The following is a 23,959-nucleotide window of genomic DNA, read 5'->3' as shown; positions in this document are numbered from 1 at the left end:
TAAGTTACCATGCATGCATCTACATGTATATCCAAACCAGATCATAGATCACACCAAAAACGTATGGAACCTCACATAACAACACAGCAAGCCTTTTCCAGCTTGCGCAGAACCTTTGGCACAATAGCATTGGCCAACTTCTCCAGCTCATCAGGCTGGTTCTGGTTCTGGTTCTGGTTCTGATTTTGATTCTGGTTCTGGTGGTGGCTCTGGTTCTGGTGGTGCTGCTGGTTCTGGTGACCCTGTTGACCAGGGTATTGGTGCGAGCCCTGGTGTCCCTGCTGGTGACCACCGTAGGGCGGCATAACAGCTTCTCCACCGGTCAGGTTGATATACATCCGACCAGCGTTTTCCTCGGTGGCATATTGCAAACCGAGTTCCTGACAGACCTGCTCGACACGCGGCTTGATCTTTTGCACGTGGTTGGCGGAGTGGTTACCCTTGCCGACGATGCTGGAGGTTCAGTCAGTATCAATCTCACGATTCCCAAGATCTATTAGGGGGAAGGGCAAGAGAACATACACATGGAGATGATTTTGTCCATGCGACTTGGCATATTTGATCCGCTCCTCTAGAATCTCCTCAGCCTCCTCGACGAACTGACCGTGCAGATCAATCGTATCCTCGGCAACACGTCCGTTCGAGTTATTCTCGCGGAAAATGAACTCGGACGCCTGCTTGTTGTATTGTTCCATCTTGCGACCATGCGCCTTGCCCTCCTCGGAGAGCTGCTTCGCGCCCGCGCCATCACCGCTCGAGTATGCTTCCTTGGACTGCGGGTGGAGGTACAGTACATTAGCCCAACTCGGTTCTGAGTCGATTCGCTTGGTCGATCGCAGTCGCGGACCCGTATCTCATCGCATCGCAGACTGGAATTGGGAATTGCCTACCCGAGAGAAACATTGTCCACGCTTGGAGGCTTCCTGGCGCGCTAGATCGCGGAGCCGATCGTACTCGGCTTCGGCGTCGCTGCTGTTGTCGTGGTTGAAGGCTGATCTCTTAGTGTTGGCTCGTCGTCCGATGCTGAATCACTTACCCCTCGGGCCCATGTGGGACATTTCGTAAGACATGGTTGCCCCTGATGCTTGGGAAGGTGATAAGGGAAGGGGAAGCTTTACGGTGGGGAACCCGAAAAATCAGATCGATCTCGCGCGATTCCAAGGTTCGGGATTTGCTTACTTGGGCAACAGAGACTGGCTTGAGTGTATATCACTTCCATTGGACTCTATTTTCGAGTGGGATTAGGGATCATCAGAGCTCCAATGTCTACTATTCTTCCCTCTCCCCCTCCCTATCAGTGATCATATCAAACCCTGCGGATCTTCCATGTTCCAGGTACCTGATCCACACGAACGCCTCGGAGTACGGAATAGAGTCACACTGTGGAACTCCCAAGGCTCTGGTTCGAAATCAAGGGAATCGTCTCTCGCGGTACAGGGTGGAGTATCACAGTACAATGCTCATGTATAGAAAACAACTAGAAGCACTAGCCGGTGGGTCAACCAGTGCAGAACTTCAGGAGATATCCCAGATTTGCCCACCTTTTCTCCTATGTAACGCTACTGCAGATCGCGGTTTCAGCAATACACCTCCTGTATATGGGATATACGGGATCCGCGTCCAAACAATTCAGAGTCTCCGGCCAGTCTTGTATAGATTACAATGTTTGGAGAGGTGGAACTCCACCGCGATCCACGGGGGATGCAGATGCTGTATACTTGGTATTGTATCGCGCATATCCACTAAAGAAGCCACAAAGAAGTATCAAAGAAGAAACAAAGAAGAAACCCAGAACTCCCCCCCCTTGCACAGGAATGTTTCGGTCTGAGACGCTGAGATCAGAACCGCGCTGACTGCATGTATTGGCTACTGTCTACTGTACTATAATATATCACTATAACTAAATAGCAATGAAGCTGCAGACTCTCAGCTGAACTCCCACTGCGAATAAAATACACCAAATACACAGCTCAAAAGGGGCTGCTCATCAGTCTCCACTGCCACCAATCAGAGTCGCCCATTCACTCTGTACTGGCCGGTATGGACGTGTATGGCTGGGTACTGGTCGGTATCAAATGGTAATCTATGGGGCTGACTCAGCTCACTACCCCGTTCAAACAAGAGCCCTGGAGGTCTTGGCACAGTATGGGCTGTGTATTGGCCGTGTATCCCCTTTTGCTGAAACTTCCCAATTTCCCCCTCTAACCCCTTACCTTCCATCCTTCTTCTCTCTCTGAACGTCTCTTTCTATTCTTTCATTTAATCCTGGTTGTTTGGTCCCCATAAGGTGAGCGCTCTTCCTCTTGAATCTCCTTGCGTCAATACGCTGGCCCCCATTCTGAAACGCCTTCTGCTGTTGCTTGTACTACCGACCCTGAGATCGGAAGAATTTCTTTCAGCTGACAATTGATCAGACCCCCCCTGTAATAGATCAGAATCACTCCCTCTCGAGATCTTTTCCACATCGTTGATCGCGCCCACTACAGACCGCCAAAATGGGTTGCGGAATGAGCACTGAAGACAAGGAGGGGAAGGCGCGGAACGAGGAGATTGAGAACCAGCTCAAGCGCGACAAGATGATGCAAAGAAACGAGATCAAGATGCTACTGCTCGGTATGTGATACCTTTCGACCCGCCTCGAGGCCGGGGGACTGACGACGATACAGGAGCCGGAGAGTCGGGCAAGTCGACAATTCTCAAGCAGATGAAGCTCATCCACGAGGGAGGCTACTCCCGTGATGAGCGCGAATCGTTCAAGGAGATCATCTACAGCAACACCGTCCAGTCGATGCGGGTAATTCTCGAGGCGATGGAGTCCCTGGAGCTGCCCCTGGAGGACGCTCGTAACGAATACCACGTGCAAACCATCTTCATGCAGCCCGCTCAGATCGAGGGTGATAGCATCCCCCCAGAAGTCGGCAACGCCATCGGCGCTCTCTGGCGCGACACCGGGGTTCAGGAGTGCTTCAAGCGCTCGCGCGAGTACCAGCTGAACGATTCGGCCAAATAGTGAGTGGTCAACCCTGCGAGGTGCGATGCCTGGACTGACCCATTTTAGCTACTTCGATTCGATTGAGCGCATCGCTCAGCCCGACTACCTCCCCACCGACCAGGATGTCCTCCGCTCCCGTGTCAAGACCACCGGTATCACCGAGACCACATTCATCATTGGCGATCTGACATACCGCATGTTTGACGTGGGTGGTCAGCGTTCCGAGCGTAAGAAGTGGATTCACTGCTTCGAGAATGTCACCACCATTCTCTTCCTGGTCGCCATCTCCGAGTACGACCAGCTGCTCTTCGAAGACGAGACCGTCAACCGTATGCAAGAAGCTTTGACCCTGTTCGACTCCATCTGCAACTCCCGCTGGTTCGTCAAGACCTCGATTATTCTCTTCCTCAACAAGATCGATCGTTTCAAGGAGAAGCTGCCCGTCAGCCCGATGAAGAACTACTTCCCCGACTACGAGGGCGGTGCCGACTACGCCGCGGCTTGCGACTACATCCTCAACCGCTTCGTGTCTCTCAACCAGGCCGAGCAAAAGCAGATCTACACTCACTTCACCTGTGCCACTGACACCACCCAGATTCGCTTCGTCATGGCTGCTGTGAACGGTAAGACATCTTTATACCTTGATAAGAAGAATTATACTGACATATGATAGATATCATCATCCAAGAGAACCTCCGTCTCTGCGGTTTGATCTAATGAAGTTGTTCCCACGAGTGTCGAACTAGATCGCATGTTTTCATTAACCGGGGCTGGTCGAAACCGGTCAAAAGCCTCGTTACAAGATCCTGGCGTTGAATTCCTTCTGCTTTGCTTTTCCTTTCTTTCTTCTTGATTCTCCTTTTCCCCTTTTCTCATCTTCTAATTGTCTCGTCCGTGACACGATCTCTAGCCGGTTTTTGTCTTTTCCTTTGTCACTCCTGATATCCACGACAGAAAACAAGGAGTGCGTGAAATCCACGGGCTGGCCCTCAACGCCCGTGGTCTTGTTTTCCTCCATCCTTTCTTTTCGTTTGATGCTTTCCTGCAAATTTCCTACCTCTTTTCCACTTTTTCTTTTTTTTAACCTGTCTGATTTGAATGCTGGATATCCTATCATCTTGTGGTGCCCCCTTCTTCTTGTTTATCTTGTATGTAACCATACCGTCTCCCCCCATCATTTCCCTTGGTCTCTTGCGTCTGTTGGAAGCCGCGGGCGAACAGCCGGGCAAACTAGGCACGGGGAAATGACAGGATCCGCGGATTTTCATGTCTTGTTCTCATGTGTCATGCCAGGTCGGTCGTTGGGTTATTTTCAGAGTTCAAGAATTGATACTAGGGTTCTGACTCTTTAATTGTTACGTCATGTCTGTTCACATCTTCGAAGACTGTATCCTACACAACACTAGTATGTAAAACAGCAGTGCGCAACTGGGTATCTCTGCATAAAAACACTAGAACTAGAACTAGAACTAGATCTAGATCTGGAACTAAAACCTCAACTTAGGTCCAACAAAAACAATCAAAATAGCAACAACCCACAACCCAAAAATCCAAGCATAGAGCATCATGCGTCCCCACCACCCCTTCCCCTCCGTCATCTTTCTCAACAACCCCATCCTCTTCCCTGCCGCCTCCATAGTCGTACTCGTCCGGTCAATTCCCGAAACAGCGCGGTCGAGCGCGGACTTCTCGCCTTCAAGCGTAGACTGGAACGTCTTCGACGAGGACTTCAATTGCGAGGCTAGCGTCAACAACGAACTGGTCAAATCCTCCTGTTCCATCCGATGGGAACTCAATTCTTTCTCAGCCGTCGCTTTCGATTGTGCATTAATATTAGTACTGCCAGTACTACTGCTCGTCGTAGTAGCCGTCGGTCTCTCACTCGTAGATGTCGATGTCGACGCCACCGAATCTTGCGAAGAAACATGCCGATTCCGCAAAGTAGGAAACGGAGATGGAGCAGTCGCAGACGTCGGCGTCGGCTCCGTAAGCGTAAAGCTTGGACCGGAGGGGTCCAACGACAGGCTCGCTTTCGAATGCCCTTCATCCATCTCATCCCACTGCACTTCCACCGTGCGAATTGGCGCAGGCTGTCTCTTCGGCGGGGGCACCGAGGCCACGACCTTCTCTCTAGATATCGGCTTGGAGAAGAGATCCTTCCATTCGTCTTCGGTATCATTATCGTTGTCTTCGTCGTTGTCGTTGTCGTCATCCGCCTCCGCCTGTTTTTGCTTCACTTGTGCTTTGGCATCTTCTTCATCGAGAATTGACTGAATCCGCTTGAGCAATTGTCGATCACGCGCGATCTCGGCTTGAGCTTCGTGTTTGCGGTCGAGGGGTTTGAGTTGGGGGATGCTGCGTTCTAGTTGGGTCAGGAGGGTGCGGGCATATTCGACGTTCTGGGATTGGGTTAGATGCTGATGTCAAGGGTGAATAGTCAGGAGCAAGACGGACCTTGTTTATGCGCATGCGCTGGTACTCGGAGTGTTGGAGGGAGCGTCGGTCTGCGCCTGGGGAGAGGAGGTTGTGTTCCAGGCGGGTGAATAGACGGGCGACATTGAGAAGGGCAAGGTCTGGAGATCCCTCGGTGGGAAATGCTGTGACGGTCATGGTTGGAGGGCAGTGGGATGGGATGTTGTAGTAACAACAGTGAGCTGCTGTGGAGGTTGGCCAGATGCACCTGGGACAGGATGACTCAGCCATCAACCCTCCAGGGCTTAGGACCCAAAACCCGTGGACTCGATGCGCTGTGCCAGTTACCGTAGCACTGCCCCCACGGACCAAACTCAAGGCCATGCAAGGAGATGGGCAAGAAGATGGGCTCGCCAGTCATATGCAAAAGCCTCGGGCCCAAGTCACATGTGTTGGCAAGACACTACAGTAAAAAGGCGCACAGGGGTCTCTTGGGTTAAATCCCACTATGTACTGTATTCTTAGGCCCTACCCCAGGTATCGATTTGGTCATCTTTATAAGCTTATAAAACTGCGCTTCCCCCCCTCCCCCTTCTCAAAAGGTTTTATTGTTCATCAATTTATTCCTGTCAATATATCATGGCCAGTGTATCCATCGGAGACATTGTTCTCTGTAGTCAAATAGCCTACCGTCTCATCACCGCTGCAACTTCTGGTCGGAAGAATGCGCCGCGCGATCTGACAGAACTCAACAACACGCTTTTAGCCCTGAGTTTCTCACTGGCTCATTTGCAAAAGACCTGCACTGGGATCCTATCTCGAAACACAACCCAGGAGACTAATGCCCGCGATATACAAGAACACTTAGGGCTGATGGTTCGATCGTGCCGTCAAACCCTCGAAGACCTCGAACGAATGACGGCCAAATACCGCGACACTATAAAAGACCCCACCGAAATATCAAGCAGTGCCAGTCCCGGCTCCATCTATCGAGCCAAAGTGAGAATCCAATGGCGAAGATTTATGTGGGACTTGAGAGAGGAGTCGTTGACCCGCTATCGACACAAGCTTGAGACCCATACGGCTGCAATTAACCTGATGTTGAGCACATGCATATGGTGATTCCCGGTACACTCGATCCATGGGGTATCTGAGAGACTAATAGTATACCAGGTCAACTGCCGATCGCATTGAAGAGGACGGCAGGCGTCAAGCTCAAAGACTCGACGAATTACTCCGTCGCACATCTCATGTCGACGGCACATTCTCTCGTCTGATGCAGAGTATCCATCTGCCTATGGTATCTCATAGAGACTCGGCATCCCCCGTATCATCCTCATCCTCAGTGCTATCAGGCTCAACGTTGCACGATGATCCTAGCGACCTATATCCCCCAGACAATCCCGATTACGAGGTATCCAGTCTAACCAGAGCGCAAGGGCTCAGTTCTCACATTGGATGATCCGGCAGTGACATAGTATTGCCAGACCAGCTACATTCCATCCCGGGTCTATTTGGAGGGAGTTTGGGCGTACTATGGTTCATATTCCCACATGATATCCCATTTGTTATTTTTGTTTATATCTAGCGCTCGTTATGTATACGGAATAATCATTATGATCCCATTTTCCTACCCCAATATTCAACATGGGACGCGGTGCATACGACACGACCGGAACGTGTAAGCCACCAACCAATAAAGCGCACGCGAAATGAAGGAAAGACTGCATGCACGGGTCATATCATCATAACAGAACAGAAACCAGAAAACAAGAGAAAAAGAAAAAAAAAATCAATCAAAAACAAATGCAAGCAAAGTCACCCTCAATCATAAGAATATCCTCCCCATACACATCCCCGTCGACTAGTTGTACTCGACAACCACTCGCTTCCAAAATCGCACACCTTCTGCATCCTCCTCGCGCATCTGCTGGACCGACTCGTTGCACTTTGATGCCAGTCCCACAGTCTCAGATGTCGTTTCGGGAGAGATGAACCCACCCATCTCAAAGTTGGAGCTCACAATCTGTTGCTCTCGCGCTTGTGCAGCAAGAATCCCACTGCTCGGGAAAGGGCCAGACTGCGACAACGGACGGAGGATATCACACGCCGTCGCCGGCAGCGTATCCGAGAAAAGGCCATCACTTTTTTCCATGTTGGAATAGTGCCAAGGATTTGAATCCAGTGAAGTAGGAACAGGTCGTCTTTGGCGTCGAAGCTCGATATACAGCCGAACAAGAACAAAAGCAAGACCCAACAGCGAGACGCTGATCGCGCCGAGCAGCGGCAGTCCCAGCCACGCGGTCAGCGGAAGATGAAGAGACAGACAGTCAAGAGCAGGGATCGGGCTCATGGCTAGATCGGGTGGGATACAGAGAGTACCCAGATGAAGAAGTGGAACTGACCCCAGTAAGAAACCGGGGGGAACAGCTCAACTTAAAAGAGACGCGGGGGCAAATCAAGGCGACCAGGGATGCTGGACAGAGTTTACCGAGCGAAAGGGACAGTTATTGTTTAAATTGAGACTATTCGCGGACAGGGCCCGAGATGCGGGAGGCGATTCGTGGCGAATGAGGGAGTCAGAAACAGGGATTGGGGCTGGATGAGGTTCTATATAAGATCTCGAGTCCGCCGATGAGACTAGGGGCTAAGCTAAAAATCACACTAAGAAGAGGTGTGATGCCAATGATCGACGTGAAGTATGGGGCGATGTATACCATTCTATAGGGTACCGGCTACAGGATACATCATACAGGATACAGGATGCAGTATGGCAGAGTTGGCACTGCAAAGGAATCTTGAACCTGCTTCCAGAAATCCAAACTTAAATACCGACTGTGCAGGGCCGTACATTTCCTGTAAGGATCACTGTGATGCATCAGAAGCCGTGGGAAAAGTATCTCGAGCAGCCCAAGTATGTGGATAAATTGGCCAGCCAGCCCTCTTCATGCTCAGCTGCCATTTGACACGCCACGTTCGGCTTCGGGATAGTCTCGAAGATAGCCCCGGAGCCTAGAGGTTAGGGCTAGACTACAGTCAGTAAGCCATGCCGTAGGCCCTAGGGCAGCTGTCTCTCTCTCTCTTCGGAACCCGAAAACAAGGAACAGGTGCCAGAGGCTTGCGGAGAAATACCTGTCGATCATGACAAATTAGAAATTGTGTCGAGATCGTAGATCGCGACGTTCAGCTGGCGCCTGCTCGTTAGTCTGCAGTTAGGGGCCGCTAAGCCTTCCCGCGTGTCGAATCATCGTGGGATTGGCCTTGCTCGGCTATTATAGGCGCCCCCTTGGTGGCTGAAAGGGACGAAACCCGACTAAAAAACGGAGCTAAAACGACACTAAAAATCAAAAGTAAGTCTGGGCGTTTTTTCTTTCGCCCCTCATCAGGCTTTTACTCTACTGTCAAGTCCGCGTGGGTCTCTCGAACTGATATCTTTTGTTTATGGAATGGTAGATTGGGGGAAATAGGAAAATAGTCAACACTCGAGCATAGAGTCAGTATCCACGGGCAAAATATAACAAGGGTAAAAAGAAACATATATGTTCCCACAACTATAGTTTCGCAGTAAGCTTCATTTCCTCCTTCGCCTGCTCACGCAACTTGTTACGCAAGATCTTGCCCGATGGATTCTTCGGGATCTCATCGAGGAATACAACTCCGCCGGTAATCCGCTTGAACGCAGAGACTTTGCCATCCATGAACTGCGTAATATCGTTGGCGGTAGCGGACTGGCCCGGGTTGAGGACAACATATGCCCGAGGACGCTCGTCATTATTGCTATTCTTGTCAGAAATGATAGATGGGGAGGCAAACTGCAGAATGTGGAAATTGACCACTTACATGACAGCTCCAATCACTGCGACATCTGCCACTGCGGGATGATCGAGTAGCAGAGCCTCCAGTTCGGCGGGCGCGACTTGGTTGCCCTTGACTTTGATCAATTCCTAGATACACAGTATTGTCAGCTTGGGGGGTTCTTTTTCTGGTTCAATGGACCGGTCGAAGATACCTTCATTCGGTCCACAACGTGGAATTTCCCACGATCGTCCACATAGGCAATATCACCCGTTCGCAGCCAGCCATCGTCGGTCCGAGTCTCCTTGGTGGCTTTCTCGTTGCGCCAGTAACCCTTCATGATATTGGGTCCCCGCACCCACAGCTCGCCACGCTGGTTACGATCCAACACCTCAGCACCCTCTGGCGTGACGATTTTCGCCTCACAGTTAGGGTTAGGCTCACCGACCGAGGCGGACGTACTCTTCTCTGTCGGATCCCATCCAAGCACGGAACAAGTCGCCCTAAACAAACCATTAGTCCATGATCAACCCGGGTATATATATGTAGATGAATAAACAGAGAGCCACAAGAACTGAACCGAACCATAAAAAACAAAACAAAAAGAAAACTCACTCAGTCATCCCCCAGCCCTGCTTCACATTAATCTTCCCAGCAGGCCACAGCCCTTCAACAACCTCACAAACCTCCCTACCAAGCGGTGCAGCACCACTACCAACAGACTCCACACTCGAAAGATCATAATCCGCCACCTTTGGAAACTTAGCAAGCGCCACAACCACCGGCGGCACAAGAATGAAATCGGTAATCCGGAAACGCTGCGTATACTCCAACATACGCAGGAAATCGAACTTGGGCATGATATAAACCGGCGTGGAGCGGTACAAAGCGGCGGCAATAAAGATATTCTGAGCCATTGCATGGTACATGGGTAAGAAGCACAACCAGCGGGCGCGAGCGAGACGGCCCTCGTAGTCCGGATTCAGCGAGGGCAGGTGGCAATACTGCAGCATGTTGGCGACGTAGTTCTTGTGCGTGATCTCGACGCCCTTGGGGCGTCCGGTTGTCCCGCTTGAGTAGTTCAAGGCTAGGGTGCGCGACGAGAGAGATGGGGTGTTGAGGTCGTCCCAAGTGAAGGCTGCGCCTTCGGCTGGAGATGCGAGAAGGTCGCTCCAGTAGGGACAGGGGCAGTTCGGTGGTGGGGATGTTTGGCCATCGTAGACGCCGTTGTCAAAGGCGAAGACGCTGGTCATGGGTAGGTTGGCCAGTTGAGCGGCTTCCAGGCCTGTTGCTAGACTGGCTGTTGCGCAGAGGAGGTATTTCGCACCGCTGTCTTGGAGTTGGTAGGCGAGTTCTCGGGCTACAAAGGTTGGGTTTGCACCTGTGAAGATGCCCCCGGCCATGATTGTTCCCATGAAGACTACTGGGAAGAAGAGGTCGTTTCCGGAGAAGAGGAGGATGCGGTCTCCCTGTTTGAGGCCTGCTTTGCGTAGGCCGGCTGCGAGCCGTTGGCTCCAGAGGCGGAAATCATGGGTTGTCAGGTAATGAGCATCTGGACATGCTGCTTCTAGATAGCATTTGTGGGTTTTAGACAGAGGCGCAGTGGGGGATTTGAGGAGGAGAGAGGCTAAGTGAGTGTCGGGAATGTCGATTGTCCAGCGAGATTTATAGGGCATGGTGTATCACGTATGAAAGATCTTATGTGCAGTCTAGGGGCAATGGAGAAATAAAGAAGTCACGAATGGGACAGCAACTATTTAAGACTCTCCCATCGCCGTCACCACAGTTCATAGTTCTCCCCGCATATAATCGGTTAAACTCTGCGGGGAAACCCGACTAGTGAGCCTCGGCGTGCACACTTTGGTTATGCGCTCGGTGGATTTTTATGCTCTGGGACGCTAGTGGTCACGGAGATCGATGCTCTATGCTGGCGCGAGTGATATATCATCGGGAAATCGGCACCTACACGGAGAATTAATTCGGAATTGGAACAGGTCAATGGTTGGATTAAGCTCCGGCATGCATAAAATAATTCATTTGCTACACCCCATCCAGTCCAACAACCACAAAAAATAAATAGATAGAAAAAAAGAAAACAAAAGGCTTTAACGACATGTTCATGAATCCTCCTTGATGCAGGCAAGTGTCGCCTTCATCTGATTGACGACCTTTTCCTCCAACCGGTTCTCGGCCCCAGAGCTCGCGCTGAGAGGCTTCTTCCGGGCCCACTCCATTTCCTTATCACAAGTTGCGACAATGCGGGTCCGTAGAACAGCGCGACGACCAAGAAGTTCTTCAATATCCTCCTGGACCTGCACCTTGTCCCACTGGAGAGGCTGGATGGCCTGGGTGTCGATTCCGGCACTGGCGCCGGCCTCTCGGTATCGGTCAAGGATGTGGGAGATCAGACCGAGTGAATTGGCCTCGGAGGCCATGCTGAGCGTAATCCAGCTGGCAGATGGGGCCACAGTAGTGCCCGCATGTGCAGTGGAGAATGCGTCCGAGGCACGGGTGAGACGGCCTTCGAACTGGTTCAGGAAGGCGGCAACCTCCGGTGCGGTGCGCATGACACTGTAGAGGAGGTTCAGGCAGAGGGGAAGGAAACCTCCAGTCCAGATACTGAACAGACGAGGAACTTGATCAAAGGGGCCGAACCCACTGGTCGAGGTGAGGAGGTTGGTAAGGCGGCAAGTGGAAAGCTTCATCAAGACTGCCTCGACAGCCAGGTGCTCCGCGAGCATCGGTAGCGTTGACATCTTGACGAGGATCGAGACACTGTACTGGGCGTAAACAGGGTCACCGGCGGCGGCTAGTTGATCGGCCCAAGAAAAGAGCGTTGTTGCATGGCGAACAGTCTCATTCTCTTCAATGTGATACACGATATGCTCATACAGGCGATCGGCGTTCTTCACTTGCAAGATGGTCTGGAGAATAGCAATGATGATGGCAAAATCCTTTGTCGTGCAATTTTCGGGCTCCTCGTGCAGATATGTGGTGAGAGTTCTGAAGCCTTGTGCCACAACTGTCTTGACAATTTCGACGATCAGCGTCAAATCCGACGAGATCTCAGCCTTCTTGTTGATGACCTCGGGAGCAGCGCGAGAGGGACTATCCAAGTGGAACTGAAGAGCAAGGAACAGAACATTCAAAAGAGACCGGAAATACTCTGTGTCATTATGAATCAGAGCATCTTCATATGTCGGGTGCCGGGCTCGGAGTGCTTTCCAGGCGATTTCAAGTAGCTGGAAGACCTCGGCACCTCTCGCACCAACCTCAACAAGCTGTTGAAGGAGAGCTTGGGCGAAGTCGACCCGTGTTTGCTTAACTCGTTCAAAGACGGCCTCGGAAGCACCGCTTTCGGTGTTGGCGATTAGGCAACTCTGTGCGACAACTGCCATTGACTTGCGGATTTCGTGATCAGGCATGAAGTCTGTGCAATGCTCGATAGCGAAGAACTTCCAGCTATGGAGAAGATCCTATTTTCAGTTAGACATGGCAAACGATATGATGATTATGGGAAACAACTCACCACCTGTGCCTCGACAAGAGACAAGTTGATATTCGCACGTTGAAACTCGTCGGCAAATCCACGGTTCCGGGTTCCAGCCCAGGCAAAGTCGTAGGATAGCAGCTTCTCTGCCATACTCAAGTCGTAGTAGTAGTCCGGCCCTGGGGTACGAATTTCGAGCAAGGTTCTCTTGAAGTCATCAATTTTACAACCCGAGTATCGATTCTCGAAGTTCTTCTTCAAGTTGGCGTGCAACGAAGCGTTGAAAGCAGAGACCTCAACTGCGCCATGAGAAAACCAAGATACTAGTGGAATCATAGTCTTGATAAAGCTGCGGTCGTTTACTTCCTTGGCCGAATGCATGTAGACGGCGCAAAGATCAGCGACGACAGCCGCAATCCGCGTGCTATGAATTTGGTCCATGACCGGCAATTTGCTAATCTTCAACTTTGACACGTAGTTGATAATGCTAGCGAAGAACTGAGGATGCTTGCCGATATGAGGAGTTGCCCAAGGCCAATTTTCTTGTGCACGAGAAATAAATTGAAGCAACGCCAAAGCCACCTGCGGCTCCAGTTGGTCGATGTGAGACAACTTTTCAAGCGCCATCTGCAGGAAAGGCGAACTTCGCATTTTGAGTCCATCGGAGGACGCCTCTTTCTTCAGAGTCTGGCGAGGAGATGCTCCTGTCAAAATGAAGACTGCAAGCCACTGCTGACGTTTGCTGACGAATGTTGATAGAAGTTGCCAGATTGCAAGCTGCAAGGAAGTGTCACCCAAGGGCTTGTCAAGCTGCGATAATACATCGAGGAACAGGCAGGATGATTCGGCCCCGAGGTGACCAACAAGGGATGGTGGCTCGTTGTCTGGAATCGAAGCAGCACTGGAGATCAAGATCTCAAGCATCGACACAACCGGTAATTTGAAAGGATCATGCAGGGCATAAAGCTTGACAAGAACCGGGCTTGCCTTGAACAACTGTTCCTCAAGAAGGGAAGTAGGTTTCTCGGCCAGTTGGGCTGCTTGTACAAGTTTGATACAAAGCTGCAGTGTAGAATTGACCTGGTTTTCGACTAGCTTGAGGTATCGGAGGTGGAGTGTGGGAGGAGCCTGAAGACCTTCAGTGATAAGTCGAAGAATCGGGTTGAAAGTCAGGTCTGTGGTAGACTGAGGTCGCAAGGCATCCAGGATATAAGCTGCGGAAGCAGAGAAGACACCGGTGACCTTTGAATCTAACTTGGGACCATCGTTGATTCCGTAAGCATAATACAAAATACGCTTAAAGGAGGCAGCGAGCATTGAGTTGATCTTGAACCTTTGTTCAGGCAAGTTAAACCTCCAGCTGCCGTTGCTGTTGAAGATCTCGACCATCACCCGGGTAAAATTCAACAGAATGTTCCTCATGACGTGGGAAGGAACACCCGCACTCCAGTCAGAAGCAATGGTTGATTTGCTTGACACGCTGCCCGGGCTCTTCCGCAACACTGCTCGGGACGCCGCATCATTGATCACTGCTTCGACAAGATCAACGCAGCTGACTAGGAACGGATAGTCGCCCGAAGGAACCTCCAAAGCTGAGATGATTGCGCTCATCATGCCGCCTTTACCGTCGGACCCGATAAAGCTGCTCCGGCCCAGGAATGGCCATACACGGCTGGGGAGAACCTTGATAAGGGCTTTGATGAAACCCAAGCATGCCATGGCTGCACCTGAAGATTTGGCGGCGTCTCCTCGTGAGCCAGTGTTTTGCAGGTTGCGTTCGAAAATGTCAAAGACAACAGATATAATGTCACCCTGCTTGGATAGCCCGTCGCTAGCTAATTCCAGAATACGCTTCCCGCTGGCCGCTTCGGTACACGATGTCTTGGAATTGGCAATTAGTTCCGTCAGGAGTGCAATGATATCTGTACCGATGTCATCAGACCATCCGGGTGATTGCCCACCATTTTCGCTCCACTCTTCAAGCCAGCTCCCCAAGAAACTCAGACAGGAGTATTGATGTGCCCACTTGATGACTGCTGGCTTTGAATCAGAGATTACCTGACCAATTGTCTGCGAAGGGAGTTGGGAAGAGCCGCTGACGATCAAAGCATTGCTTGATGATTCTTCCAAATGATGATGGTGAGATGCGATCTCGAACATTGGGAGAGGTTGAAGCAAAGCCACAAAGTTTGCGTCCTCATCCTCTCGAATTGTTGCATAGCCTTGGAAATGAGGCTCCATTATCTGCGTGAATGAATGCATATTTTCAAGCTTATCGAGAATCTCTGGCAAGCCATCATCATTCAAATTGTGCCCACTGACAAGAACCCGGCAAAGGCGCAGAAAAGGCGAGGTTTCATACGGGAAGCGTGAACGAGCGACATTGAAGATGCTGTCCATCAGATAGCGGTCTTTGGCAAATACACACTTGGGGTCACTGGCGGGCCCTAACGTGTCCCGATCAGTCGAAAAGCCACTGTCCTCGTATTCCAAAATTGACAGCACAGACTCCACAACATCTGTATATTCCAAAAACATAACTGCAACTCTAATGCAGTCAAGGAGACACAGGCGAATCCACCGGGCTGTCAAACCATCGTCGACAGCTGACATGCACCCGATCTTTGAAGAGAGAATGGGAATAGTACAAAAAACAGATTCTTTCACGAGATCAGATGTCAAGATTGAGATAGATTCCTCGGCAGTGTGTACCGGGGTTCGGGCACAGTCGAGCAAGTCTTCCCAAAGCGTGTGCTCTAACTCTTGGGTTGTTCCTGCGTGCTGTGTATTCGATTGGAACGAATCGACGGCCAAGTCAAGTTGCTGTTGTTCTCTTGTCCCTTTGTCGCTGTTTGCCAATTCTCCGAGAGTATTGAGAATCAAGCCCCATGCAAGAACTGCCGGGTTTGCAAGGACCACATCCCCACATACGCCGAGAAAGGTTTCATTAATTTTGGGGAGTTTCTGTTTGGACAAGAAGTATGGTTGCGACGAGTATCCGGAATGCTTGCGACTCAAGATTGAGGTAATGGTTTCAGGAATTTTCAGGAACGCTAATGTGGTAAGTGAGGCGAAAGACTGTAGGGGCAGCAGCAGTTCCTCTGGTTGCTGACAAGGCTACGAGCATGTTAATGTGTGATATCTGACGCAAGGATGTTTCCACTTACCACTTGTATTGTTTGTAAGAAGCCATATTCGGTCATGAGCTCAAGCCAAGACAGCAAAAGCTCAGCTGTTGGGATTTCCGCCGAGGCCGAGAGCTGGTGGAACACAAGTTGCAATATGTGAACTACTTCTTCCACAGTGCTTGTTCTCCAGATCCCTTCAATCTCCTCGCTGCTCTCTGCGGTGCTCAGCCAGCCCCCGTTGCTTTCCAAAGCCGTCAAACGACTGCGTATTGAAGTTATGCAGTCCTGGACAAACTGGTCAAATTTTGCACCTAACGATTTGGGCTGGAAAATTGTGGCTCCCAATTTTTGCAAAGCGAGCTTGCGCTCTGAGATGGAAGATTTGTTCGAGCCATTTTCAGATGCCGAATCATGCAGGGACAGAGCGAGCAGTTTGCGAAGTGTTTTCAATACATGGGTTGCCTCAGAAAGATACAACTCTCGCAACCGTAGGCGTCTATTCTTTTCTGAATCAAATGACGAAATACTTTCGTTTCGGCCTGTCTGGCTCAGAATGGCGGCCAAGTGGGGACCGGCCAAAGAGCCTCGAAAGTTCTCGGTTCCAGTCGCGCTTTGTAGACTCGTCGCCTCTTCGCTAGAGAAGCCGAGGTTGAGGCGCGTCGCCGGGCGGTCCTGCCATTCCAGCACAGCAATCCGAAGAGCAGATACCTCATCGATTTTGGCCTTTTCGCTCAACCATAGAGTGTCGGCTTTGATTTCTTGAAGATTGAAGGAGCTCTGGCCATTGGTCTCGACATGAATAGCAGCGGTTTTGGAATCGAATTCGGCTTTGGATTTTGCAGAAGGAGAAGGGAACGGCTTCAGGCTCTCGGAAAGCAGGCGAATGCTGTCGGGATGTGAAAGGAAGGCGTTGATCGCGCCTCCATCGGCATGACCTTCAGGATCGAGGGTGTGAAGAAAAGCTCTTTTCCAAGACCTGCAGTTCATTAGCAGATGCATTCAATTCGAAAATCAAGTAAACATACAAGAGCTGAACGTCCCCGGAGAAGCATTTGTCCAGGGACGGGAAATAGGCCTCCGGGACGGGAGCCATTTGGGGCAATTAGATCATCATAGGATGACAAGAAAGGGCAAGACAAGGCGACACCACTGAAGGGTACGAGAGGGTAGAAAAAAGGGTGGATGGGGAGCGTGGGGAGCTCTTGACTTGAGAGGGAGCTTCAAAAGAATATTCACCGCGACTGGGTCAACAATCAGGTGCCGACAGCGGTGAACAGCCGGCTATTGTGGCCACTTGGACAATAAAGACAATACGGAACAAATAATGTTCATTTATGATTTTGGGTATTACGTTCAGATTTTGTAGTGTTCTACCAGAACTTCCTGTAATTTATTCAATTTTTAACCATTCGTTCTCAAGGTCAATTGCAAGGCTATTGAAAAATACTCTGTAGCTCAGGGCCCCACTTGTCGGCGCCCATGTCACCATTTTGCCAGGCGGTGAGAATTGATCTCCAACCCGATATTCTTTTTGAGTCACCTGCGGGCGACACTCGTTTGATCTGAATTTGCAAGGAGTCCAGGGTTCTGCCGAAGATCATAGTGACCAATTCCTATTCTCCATTCCTGATTCCTCACCATCCGTGGCCATGGCGGACCTCGTTGACCACTCCCCCCACCAACCCACCAGCGCCGCCAAATTGGCCAGTGCTTCCAATGTCATTCTGATCGATAACTACGACTCATTCACCTGGAATGTCTATCAATACTTGGTACTTGAAGGTGCTACTGTTACCGTCTACCGCAATGACCAGGTCACCGTCGAGGATTTGATTTCGAAGAAGCCTACCCAACTGGTTATCAGTCCCGGCCCCGGCCACCCAGAGACCGACGCAGGAATCAGCAATGCTGCAATCCAATACTTTAGTGGGAAGATCCCTATTTTTGGTGTCTGCATGGGTCAACAGTGCATGATCACTTCCTTTGGTGGCAAGGTGGATGTTACCGGCGAAATTCTTCACGGAAAGACCTCGGTTTTGAAGCATGACGCTAAGGGTGTCTACCAGGGACTGCCAACCTCACTCTCCGTCACTCGGTATCATTCTCTAGCTGGAACCCACTCCACTGTCCCCGAGTGCATGGAAGTCACCTCGTGGGCTGAATTGGAGGATGGCAGCGGCAAGAACGTTATCATGGGCGTGAGGCACAAGGAACTTACCGTGGAGGGTGTTCAATTCCACCCGGAGAGTATTCTGACTGAGTATGGACGCACTATGTTCAGAAACTTCCTGACTCTCACTTCTGGTACTTGGGACAAAACCCAGACCGCTACCCTCGCTGCACCGGTGGAAAAGAAGCTCTCTATTTTGGACAAGATCTATGCTCATCGCAGAAATTGTGTTGCTGAGCAAAAGAAGGTCCCTGCCTCGCGTCCAGAAGCTCTTCAGGCAGCATACGACCAAAACATTGCGCCCCCTCAAATCTCTTTCCCTGCTCGACTGAGGCAATCAGACTACCCCCTCTCCCTCATGGCGGAGATCAAACGTGCATCGCCTTCAAAGGGTATTATCTCGGACAATGTGTGCGCTCCTGCCCAGGCAAGGGAGTATGCTAAGGCTGGAGCTAGTGTCATCTCCGTCCTTACCGAGCCGGAATGGTTCAAAGGCACGATTGATGATCTGCGGGCTGTTCGCCAGAGCTTGGAGGGACTTACTAACCGACCGGCTGTCCTTCGAAAGGAGTTCGTTTTCGACGAATACCAGATTCTGGAAGCACGTCTGGCCGGTGCTGATACTGTTCTACTTATTGTGAAGATGCTCGACCTCGAGCTCTTGACTAGGCTGTATCACTACTCTCGTAGTCTTGGCATGGAACCTCTGGTTGAAGTGAACACCCCGGAGGAGATGAAGATTGCCGTGGATCTTGGATCCCAGGTGATTGGCGTCAACAACAGAGATCTGACAAGCTTCGAAGTCGACCTCGGAACCACAAGTCGCTTGATGGATCAAGTCCCTGAGAGCACAATTGTATGTGCTCTCAGTGGAATTCTCGGGCCCAAGGATGTGGAATCATATAAAAAGGAAGGTGTTAAAGCGATTCTTGTTGGTGAAGCTTTGATGCGGGCCGAAAATACCTCTGCTTTTGTTGCGGAGCTTCTTGGTGGTACCGACAAAGATCTTGGGGGTGTCTCGAGCTCTCCGTTGGTCAAGATCTGTGGTACTCGATCTGAAGAAGCAGCCGTTGCCGCCATCGAAGCTGGTGCAGACCTTATTGGCATCATCATGGTTCAAGGCCGTTCACGTCTAGTCCAAGATGACGTGGCCCTCCGCATCTCCCAGGTTATCAAGTCGACACCCCGTCCAACTGCTATTTCATCGCAACAATCAGTAAAGGCTACGCCATTGGAGTGGTTCGATCACTCTACTAATGTCTTGCGTCATCCCTCCCGTGCACTTCTTGTGGGTGTTTTCATGAACCAGCCATTGTCATATGTTCTTTCTCAGCAACAAGAGTTGGGACTCGATGTCGTACAATTGCATGGCTCTGAGCCACTGGAGTGGGCCAGCTTGATCCCAGTCCCAGTCATCCGCAAATTCGCACCTGGCGATATTGGCATCGCACGCCGCGCATACCACACTCTTCCATTGTTGGATTCCGGCGCAGGTGGCTCCGGTGAGCTCCTGGAAGAATCCGGTGTTAAAAAGACTCTCGACAGTGACGAGGGCTTGCGCGTCATCCTGGCTGGTGGCTTAAACCCGGACAATGTGATCGACACCGTGAAGAAGCTTGGCCAGTCTGGCCAGAAAGTAGTTGCCCTGGATGTCAGCTCGGGTGTCGAGACTAACGGCGTCCAAGATTTGGAGAAAATCCGTGCCTTTGTGAAGGCAGCTAAAAGCATTCGTTAATGATGCGAGAACCGTACTTTCATTTCTTGTTATTTTTTCCGGTCTCGCTTCATTATTTCATTATCAATGCATCATGAGTCTATGCTTTAGATCAATACAACATTAGCCATTTCGGTATTTCTACGTATCCATTTTTTCAGTCTACGCTCACTTTCGCTGGTTTGATCGTAGACCAGGGAACCCCCGGTTCTCATATTTTCTTGGGCCAAGAACGTTCCATACTACTTGAAACTAGATCTTCATGCTGTTCTTCGATATAAATTCTTCGCCGCTGTTCCAACACCTCGATCAGTTTAACACAGACATACCAGCAACGAGTGGCAACGCTCGTCTCGGTTTTCCCGTCCATATTGAGATTGCTTTATCATGTGGGCACAGATTATATCGACTTCGTATTCTGGGAGAATATTGAAGTCGTCCGTTCTCTCTTTGAATTCGCTCACTTTCAAATGCGTTGATCTCATATTTGTCCCGAGAGGCTCCTCTGAATCTTACTTTTATCCGAATCGATCAATAACCTCCTTCTGCATCTCACTTTCTTGCTCTCTTCGCCTTCGTCACCAAACATTCAAGCTGTGCAGATCAGAAAACCACACGAAAGCATCTAACAAACCTTTGTCCCTATATCCAACATGGGGAAGACATTCGCCAAAGTTCATGCCTCAATGACAGGCAAGTTTGAAGGGGAAATTGGTGAGAAAATCCCCCAATGGATTCGAGCAAATGGGGGGGACTTCAGTCGGGACATCAATCCTCGAGTGACTCATTTAATCACGACGGAAGAGGCCTTTAGGGAAAATGTTGAACCAGGTATGCTCTCATCAAACCCTTTGTCACATTGAGCTAAGAATTGAACTTAGTGGACAATGCGAACAAGATCGGTATCAAAATTGTCACTTATGACTGGCTTGATGACTCGCTTCTATCTTTGACTCGTCGGCCCAAGGGCGAAGGACCTTACCTGTTGAAGAACCTTGTCAAGGCAGCGGACAAAAAGGCAAAGACATCCAAGGCACCCAAGGCACTTAACAAGATCATCAAGCCCCAGCCTAAGCCAAAGGCTCCAAAGCGCCGTACCGGTATTGTTTGCTTTTACTCCCATTTTGAACCCCGAGTCGGCGAATGAACTGATATTGATATATCTTAGTTGACCCATTCATCAAAACGAAAGGCAAAAAGAAAGGTGATAACTGCTCCGCCAATGTGTCCATTCTAAAGCTAACGTTTAATATTCAGCAACCCGTCAAGAATACTTTGACAGTTTCACCGGGACCCTCTACAGCACCACCATGTTCCGCAGAGCAAAGCCACCAGCCACGGCGAGAGAAAAGTGTCAACTGACAGTAAGTGATTTCTATTATAACAAGTCCCGTTCAGAAACGATTACTCACCAACTCTAGGTCTACGAATCCCTCTCTGAGCCACACATGTACTCGACATACATCAAATTCAGCCGCACTGGGAAATCCACCGTCGAGCTCCTGGCCCCACCGGGAATTAGCGTCCAGTTCGCCATCGAAATCTTCAAAATTCACTTCAACATCCACAGTGGCAAGAAATGGGAAGACCGGGGAGATGGAAAAAGCCCACCACCAAAGAAAGATGCTGAAGGGAATATTGTGCCGTTCTATGATGGTTGGTTTTATCCCGAGGAACAAAGAACTATCCTTGGCAGCTTCATGATGAGAGAGCAGAACAACAATCATGCAGCGAATGATGAGGGTGGAAACAGCAATACCTCTCCTGAGCAGGGAGGGGAGGATGTCTCGATGTGATGAGGATGAGCAGAAAGGCAACAAAGAATAGGCATTGAAGAACGCCAGTGGTGAACCCTCTGAGGAAACGAAGCATGAGGCCAGGTATCGCATTGAGCAGGAGGCTGATCATGAAGAGGATAAGGTCTCAACACAAACCAGCATTTGAGGGGCCGTAGAGTGCCACTCTTGAGATAGTACACAGCTCTCACAAAGAAAGATATCAAGTTACCAACTTCAGTTCATGAAGACAGGAAGTTTGCATGTAAGGAATAGTCATGCGTTGAATCGGTAAACCATTCGCACAAGGCGATGCATTTGATCGCTTCTAATTTCCACAAAGTAATCAATACACCATATTCCACATAGAGAGGTATGAAATCGCCATTCTGAACATCAGATTGCATCAAAACAATACCAAGTCTACTGTCATTAGGTATGGTTGATCAATTGTCATATTGGAGGTTAGACAATTAGCCCTACGCAACTTTTTCATATTCCACATGTCCATACAATGTATTGACCAACGAACAACCACTCTACTAAACTTGGAAATCCAACTCAGCTGGCGTGATTAAATCAGCAAACTGCCATCGGATGGAAACTGCATAGATCATGCCTGCAAAATTGTCTTCTTCATATATATGTATATGCTGTCCGCTTCACCTATATCAGCTTCGGTGGCTGTCTCAATTTTTGGGGACCAACAAGAAGCCGCAGGCACAAAATTTGTCAAAGAAAGAGTTACTTTGGTCGAGTGTTCGAGGCCAATAGTAGTCACGTCAACATCGAAGGGCAGTAGACATTTGAAGTTGATCAATGGTTAACTGAGAGATAAGTCCACTGAGAGGTGCACTGTATGACTGTCTAAGTGCCGTGCTACAAATGATAGATGTGGTGTATATTTGATGTTTTGCATTCCTTTTTGGGATCAAAAGATATGATCCCCATGATTTTAACAGGGTATAAAGACAATAATACAAGAAAAGAACCCCGTCTAGTTGCCCTTTTAACACCAGATACGCCAGTCGATCATCAATGTGACGATATAAGGTTCTGTCTTTTTTGACCACCAACGTCACGTTCAATGCAATGATGCGAATATGTAGAAGATCACAGGTAGTCCTTCTTCTTGCTGGTTCTCGTGTATTGAGTAAGAGCCCACTCAATATCACCGCTGGAGCCCTTCTCCAAGGTACCTCCGCGGATCTCGAATAGGCGCATGGTCATGCGCGGGCCAACCTCGGCCAACTCCACATCCCGGTATCCAGTCTTGACAAAGACGTGGTGGCGCACCTCAATGTTATCATCCTTGTTCACAAAGCTGACAACGCGGTTTCCGACCTTGCCGGTCTCGCGGGGTGGGAAAAGATGCTTCAGGATCTGGACGACACGAGCACCCAGCTTGGTGGTGAAACCCTCAAAGACCAGGTGCGGGTAGCTCTCCGACACGGTACCACGAGCGGCATTCGGGATATCTGCGCGTAAAACGACGTTGTGAAGGGAGAAGCTAGCGGTCGGACCGTGAGGCAGATGAGAAATAGTGAGGGCGGTGGGAGTACCACGGTGCTCGTGGAGAAGAAGCATGTCGGTCAAGGCGGCGGAGGTGGCGCTGGAGACCATGTCTCCCAGAACAAGGGTTCCACGATTGAGACGGATAGCGGTGGGGAGTAGAAGACGGATTTCCTTCGCAAATGCACCGAGACGAGCGGAGGGCGAGCGAGAGGTGGTGACAAGAGGACGGGGATCGATAATACCAGACGTTAAGATATATTCGTCGTCAATATCCATCTCAGCGTCGTCTTTTGATTCGTCATATTTGAAATCTGCGCGCAGAGTCTTATCGTCTGCGATCGTGGGATCCAAAGGCTTTCCAGAAGCCAATGAAGCTTTCAGCTGGGCTCTTTTCTCAGCAATGGAGGCATCGCGGAGCAGCAACGCTCTCCGATACAGGTAATCGCGACGCTCGCGGGTTTGACGACGCTGTATACGATCAGTATAATGTCAGAGTCTCCAAGCGATGAATACTTACCAGCATTTTGTCGAGTTGGGGAATGTTGAAGTGAGAAGCGGCTAACTTTTTTTTCTTAACTCCGGGGCTGCGTCTTTGGCTCGTCTGCGTTTCCGGAGTGGGATCGCACCGATAAAGAATCTGGGTTGCGGAGGGCTTCTCATCTAGACAATCTCACCTCTCTTCTGTTCGAGAGAGCTCGATGTAAGAAATACCCTATCAAATCTGATGATATATCGCTAATGCCTGCATTTATAGTTCTCCGCCCCCCCTCCCTCCTCTGCCCCTCCGGTCCTGACTTCAACCCTCAAAGGACCACCCACCGGATTGTCCCCTACACTCTTTTATTGCCTACTACGTTTGAATCTTTTTCTCGTTTTCGCTTGCGCTTTCTTTTCTGTTTTCAGTTGAAGCTCTGTTTCCGCGCGGATTCCGCTCCGCTCCGCTACTACCACCGCCGACTTCCTCGATC

At 50.2% G+C, this 23,959-nt stretch overlaps 10 protein-coding genes across 10 annotated transcripts; 4 read left to right on the top strand and 6 right to left on the bottom strand.

Annotated features, from left to right (window-relative positions):
* Nucleotides 1-71: 71 nt before the first annotated feature.
* On the bottom strand, nucleotides 72-1,058 carry N7511_003378 (Smr domain-containing protein; the record flags this gene model as incomplete). The annotated part of the gene is made up of 4 exons (XM_057125803.1): nucleotides 72-453; nucleotides 523-773; nucleotides 891-991; nucleotides 1,037-1,058. 4 exons carry the CDS (start codon nucleotides 1,056-1,058, stop codon nucleotides 72-74), a joined length of 756 nt encoding a protein of 251 aa, XP_056987962.1.
* A 1,437-nt stretch (nucleotides 1,059-2,495) lies between these two features.
* gpaA (guanine nucleotide-binding protein subunit alpha gpaA) lies at nucleotides 2,496-3,709 on the top strand (the record flags this gene model as incomplete). The annotated part of the gene is made up of 4 exons (XM_057125802.1): nucleotides 2,496-2,613; nucleotides 2,667-3,009; nucleotides 3,059-3,615; nucleotides 3,666-3,709. 4 exons carry the CDS (start codon nucleotides 2,496-2,498, stop codon nucleotides 3,707-3,709), a joined length of 1,062 nt encoding a protein of 353 aa, XP_056987961.1.
* Nucleotides 3,710-4,479: 770 nt separating this feature from the next.
* N7511_003376 (uncharacterized protein) lies at nucleotides 4,480-5,602 on the bottom strand (the record flags this gene model as incomplete). The annotated part of the gene is made up of 2 exons (XM_057125801.1): nucleotides 4,480-5,391; nucleotides 5,447-5,602. 2 exons carry the CDS (start codon nucleotides 5,600-5,602, stop codon nucleotides 4,480-4,482), a joined length of 1,068 nt encoding a protein of 355 aa, XP_056987960.1.
* Nucleotides 5,603-6,043: 441 nt separating this feature from the next.
* N7511_003375 (uncharacterized protein) lies at nucleotides 6,044-6,778 on the top strand (the record flags this gene model as incomplete). Its single annotated transcript, XM_057125800.1, is given in 3 exon segments — nucleotides 6,044-6,522; nucleotides 6,578-6,704; nucleotides 6,716-6,778. 3 exon segments carry the CDS (start codon nucleotides 6,044-6,046, stop codon nucleotides 6,776-6,778), a joined length of 669 nt encoding a protein of 222 aa, XP_056987959.1.
* Nucleotides 6,779-7,268: 490 nt separating this feature from the next.
* On the bottom strand, nucleotides 7,269-7,757 carry N7511_003374 (uncharacterized protein; the record flags this gene model as incomplete). The annotated part of the gene is made up of 1 exon (XM_057125799.1): nucleotides 7,269-7,757. The coding sequence occupies one exon, from the start codon at nucleotides 7,755-7,757 to the stop codon at nucleotides 7,269-7,271; it is 489 nt and encodes a 162-aa protein (XP_056987958.1).
* A 1,198-nt stretch (nucleotides 7,758-8,955) lies between these two features.
* Nucleotides 8,956-10,875, bottom strand: N7511_003373 (acyl--CoA ligase; the record flags this gene model as incomplete). The annotated part of the gene is made up of 4 exons (XM_057125798.1): nucleotides 8,956-9,181; nucleotides 9,245-9,348; nucleotides 9,414-9,702; nucleotides 9,815-10,875. The coding sequence occupies 4 exons, from the start codon at nucleotides 10,873-10,875 to the stop codon at nucleotides 8,956-8,958; spliced, it is 1,680 nt and encodes a 559-aa protein (XP_056987957.1).
* Nucleotides 10,876-11,316: 441 nt separating this feature from the next.
* Nucleotides 11,317-16,910, bottom strand: N7511_003372 (nucleoporin; the record flags this gene model as incomplete). Its single annotated transcript, XM_057125797.1, has 4 exons — nucleotides 11,317-12,675; nucleotides 12,729-15,806; nucleotides 15,857-16,793; nucleotides 16,843-16,910. 4 exons carry the CDS (start codon nucleotides 16,908-16,910, stop codon nucleotides 11,317-11,319), a joined length of 5,442 nt encoding a protein of 1,813 aa, XP_056987956.1.
* A 556-nt stretch (nucleotides 16,911-17,466) lies between these two features.
* On the top strand, nucleotides 17,467-19,722 carry N7511_003371 (bifunctional anthranilate synthase/indole-3-glycerol-phosphate synthase; the record flags this gene model as incomplete). Its single annotated transcript, XM_057125796.1, has 1 exon — nucleotides 17,467-19,722. One exon carries the CDS (start codon nucleotides 17,467-17,469, stop codon nucleotides 19,720-19,722), a length of 2,256 nt encoding a protein of 751 aa, XP_056987955.1.
* A 632-nt stretch (nucleotides 19,723-20,354) lies between these two features.
* N7511_003370 (BRCT domain protein) lies at nucleotides 20,355-21,497 on the top strand (the record flags this gene model as incomplete). The annotated part of the gene is made up of 5 exons (XM_057125795.1): nucleotides 20,355-20,532; nucleotides 20,583-20,801; nucleotides 20,870-20,905; nucleotides 20,959-21,065; nucleotides 21,123-21,497. The coding sequence occupies 5 exons, from the start codon at nucleotides 20,355-20,357 to the stop codon at nucleotides 21,495-21,497; spliced, it is 915 nt and encodes a 304-aa protein (XP_056987954.1).
* A 1,092-nt stretch (nucleotides 21,498-22,589) lies between these two features.
* N7511_003369 (snoRNA-binding rRNA-processing protein IMP4) lies at nucleotides 22,590-23,514 on the bottom strand (the record flags this gene model as incomplete). Its single annotated transcript, XM_057125794.1, has 2 exons — nucleotides 22,590-23,459; nucleotides 23,509-23,514. The coding sequence occupies 2 exons, from the start codon at nucleotides 23,512-23,514 to the stop codon at nucleotides 22,590-22,592; spliced, it is 876 nt and encodes a 291-aa protein (XP_056987953.1).
* Nucleotides 23,515-23,959: the final 445 nt, after the last annotated feature.

This window comes from Penicillium nucicola (genome assembly GCF_028828085.1).
Source record: "Penicillium nucicola strain IBT 29836 chromosome Unknown utg000002l, whole genome shotgun sequence".
NCBI classification, from domain to species: Eukaryota; Fungi; Ascomycota; class Eurotiomycetes; order Eurotiales; family Aspergillaceae; genus Penicillium; species Penicillium nucicola.
The sequence above is the reverse complement of the archived record's forward strand: the minus strand, read 5'-3'. Positions and strand labels throughout refer to the sequence as shown.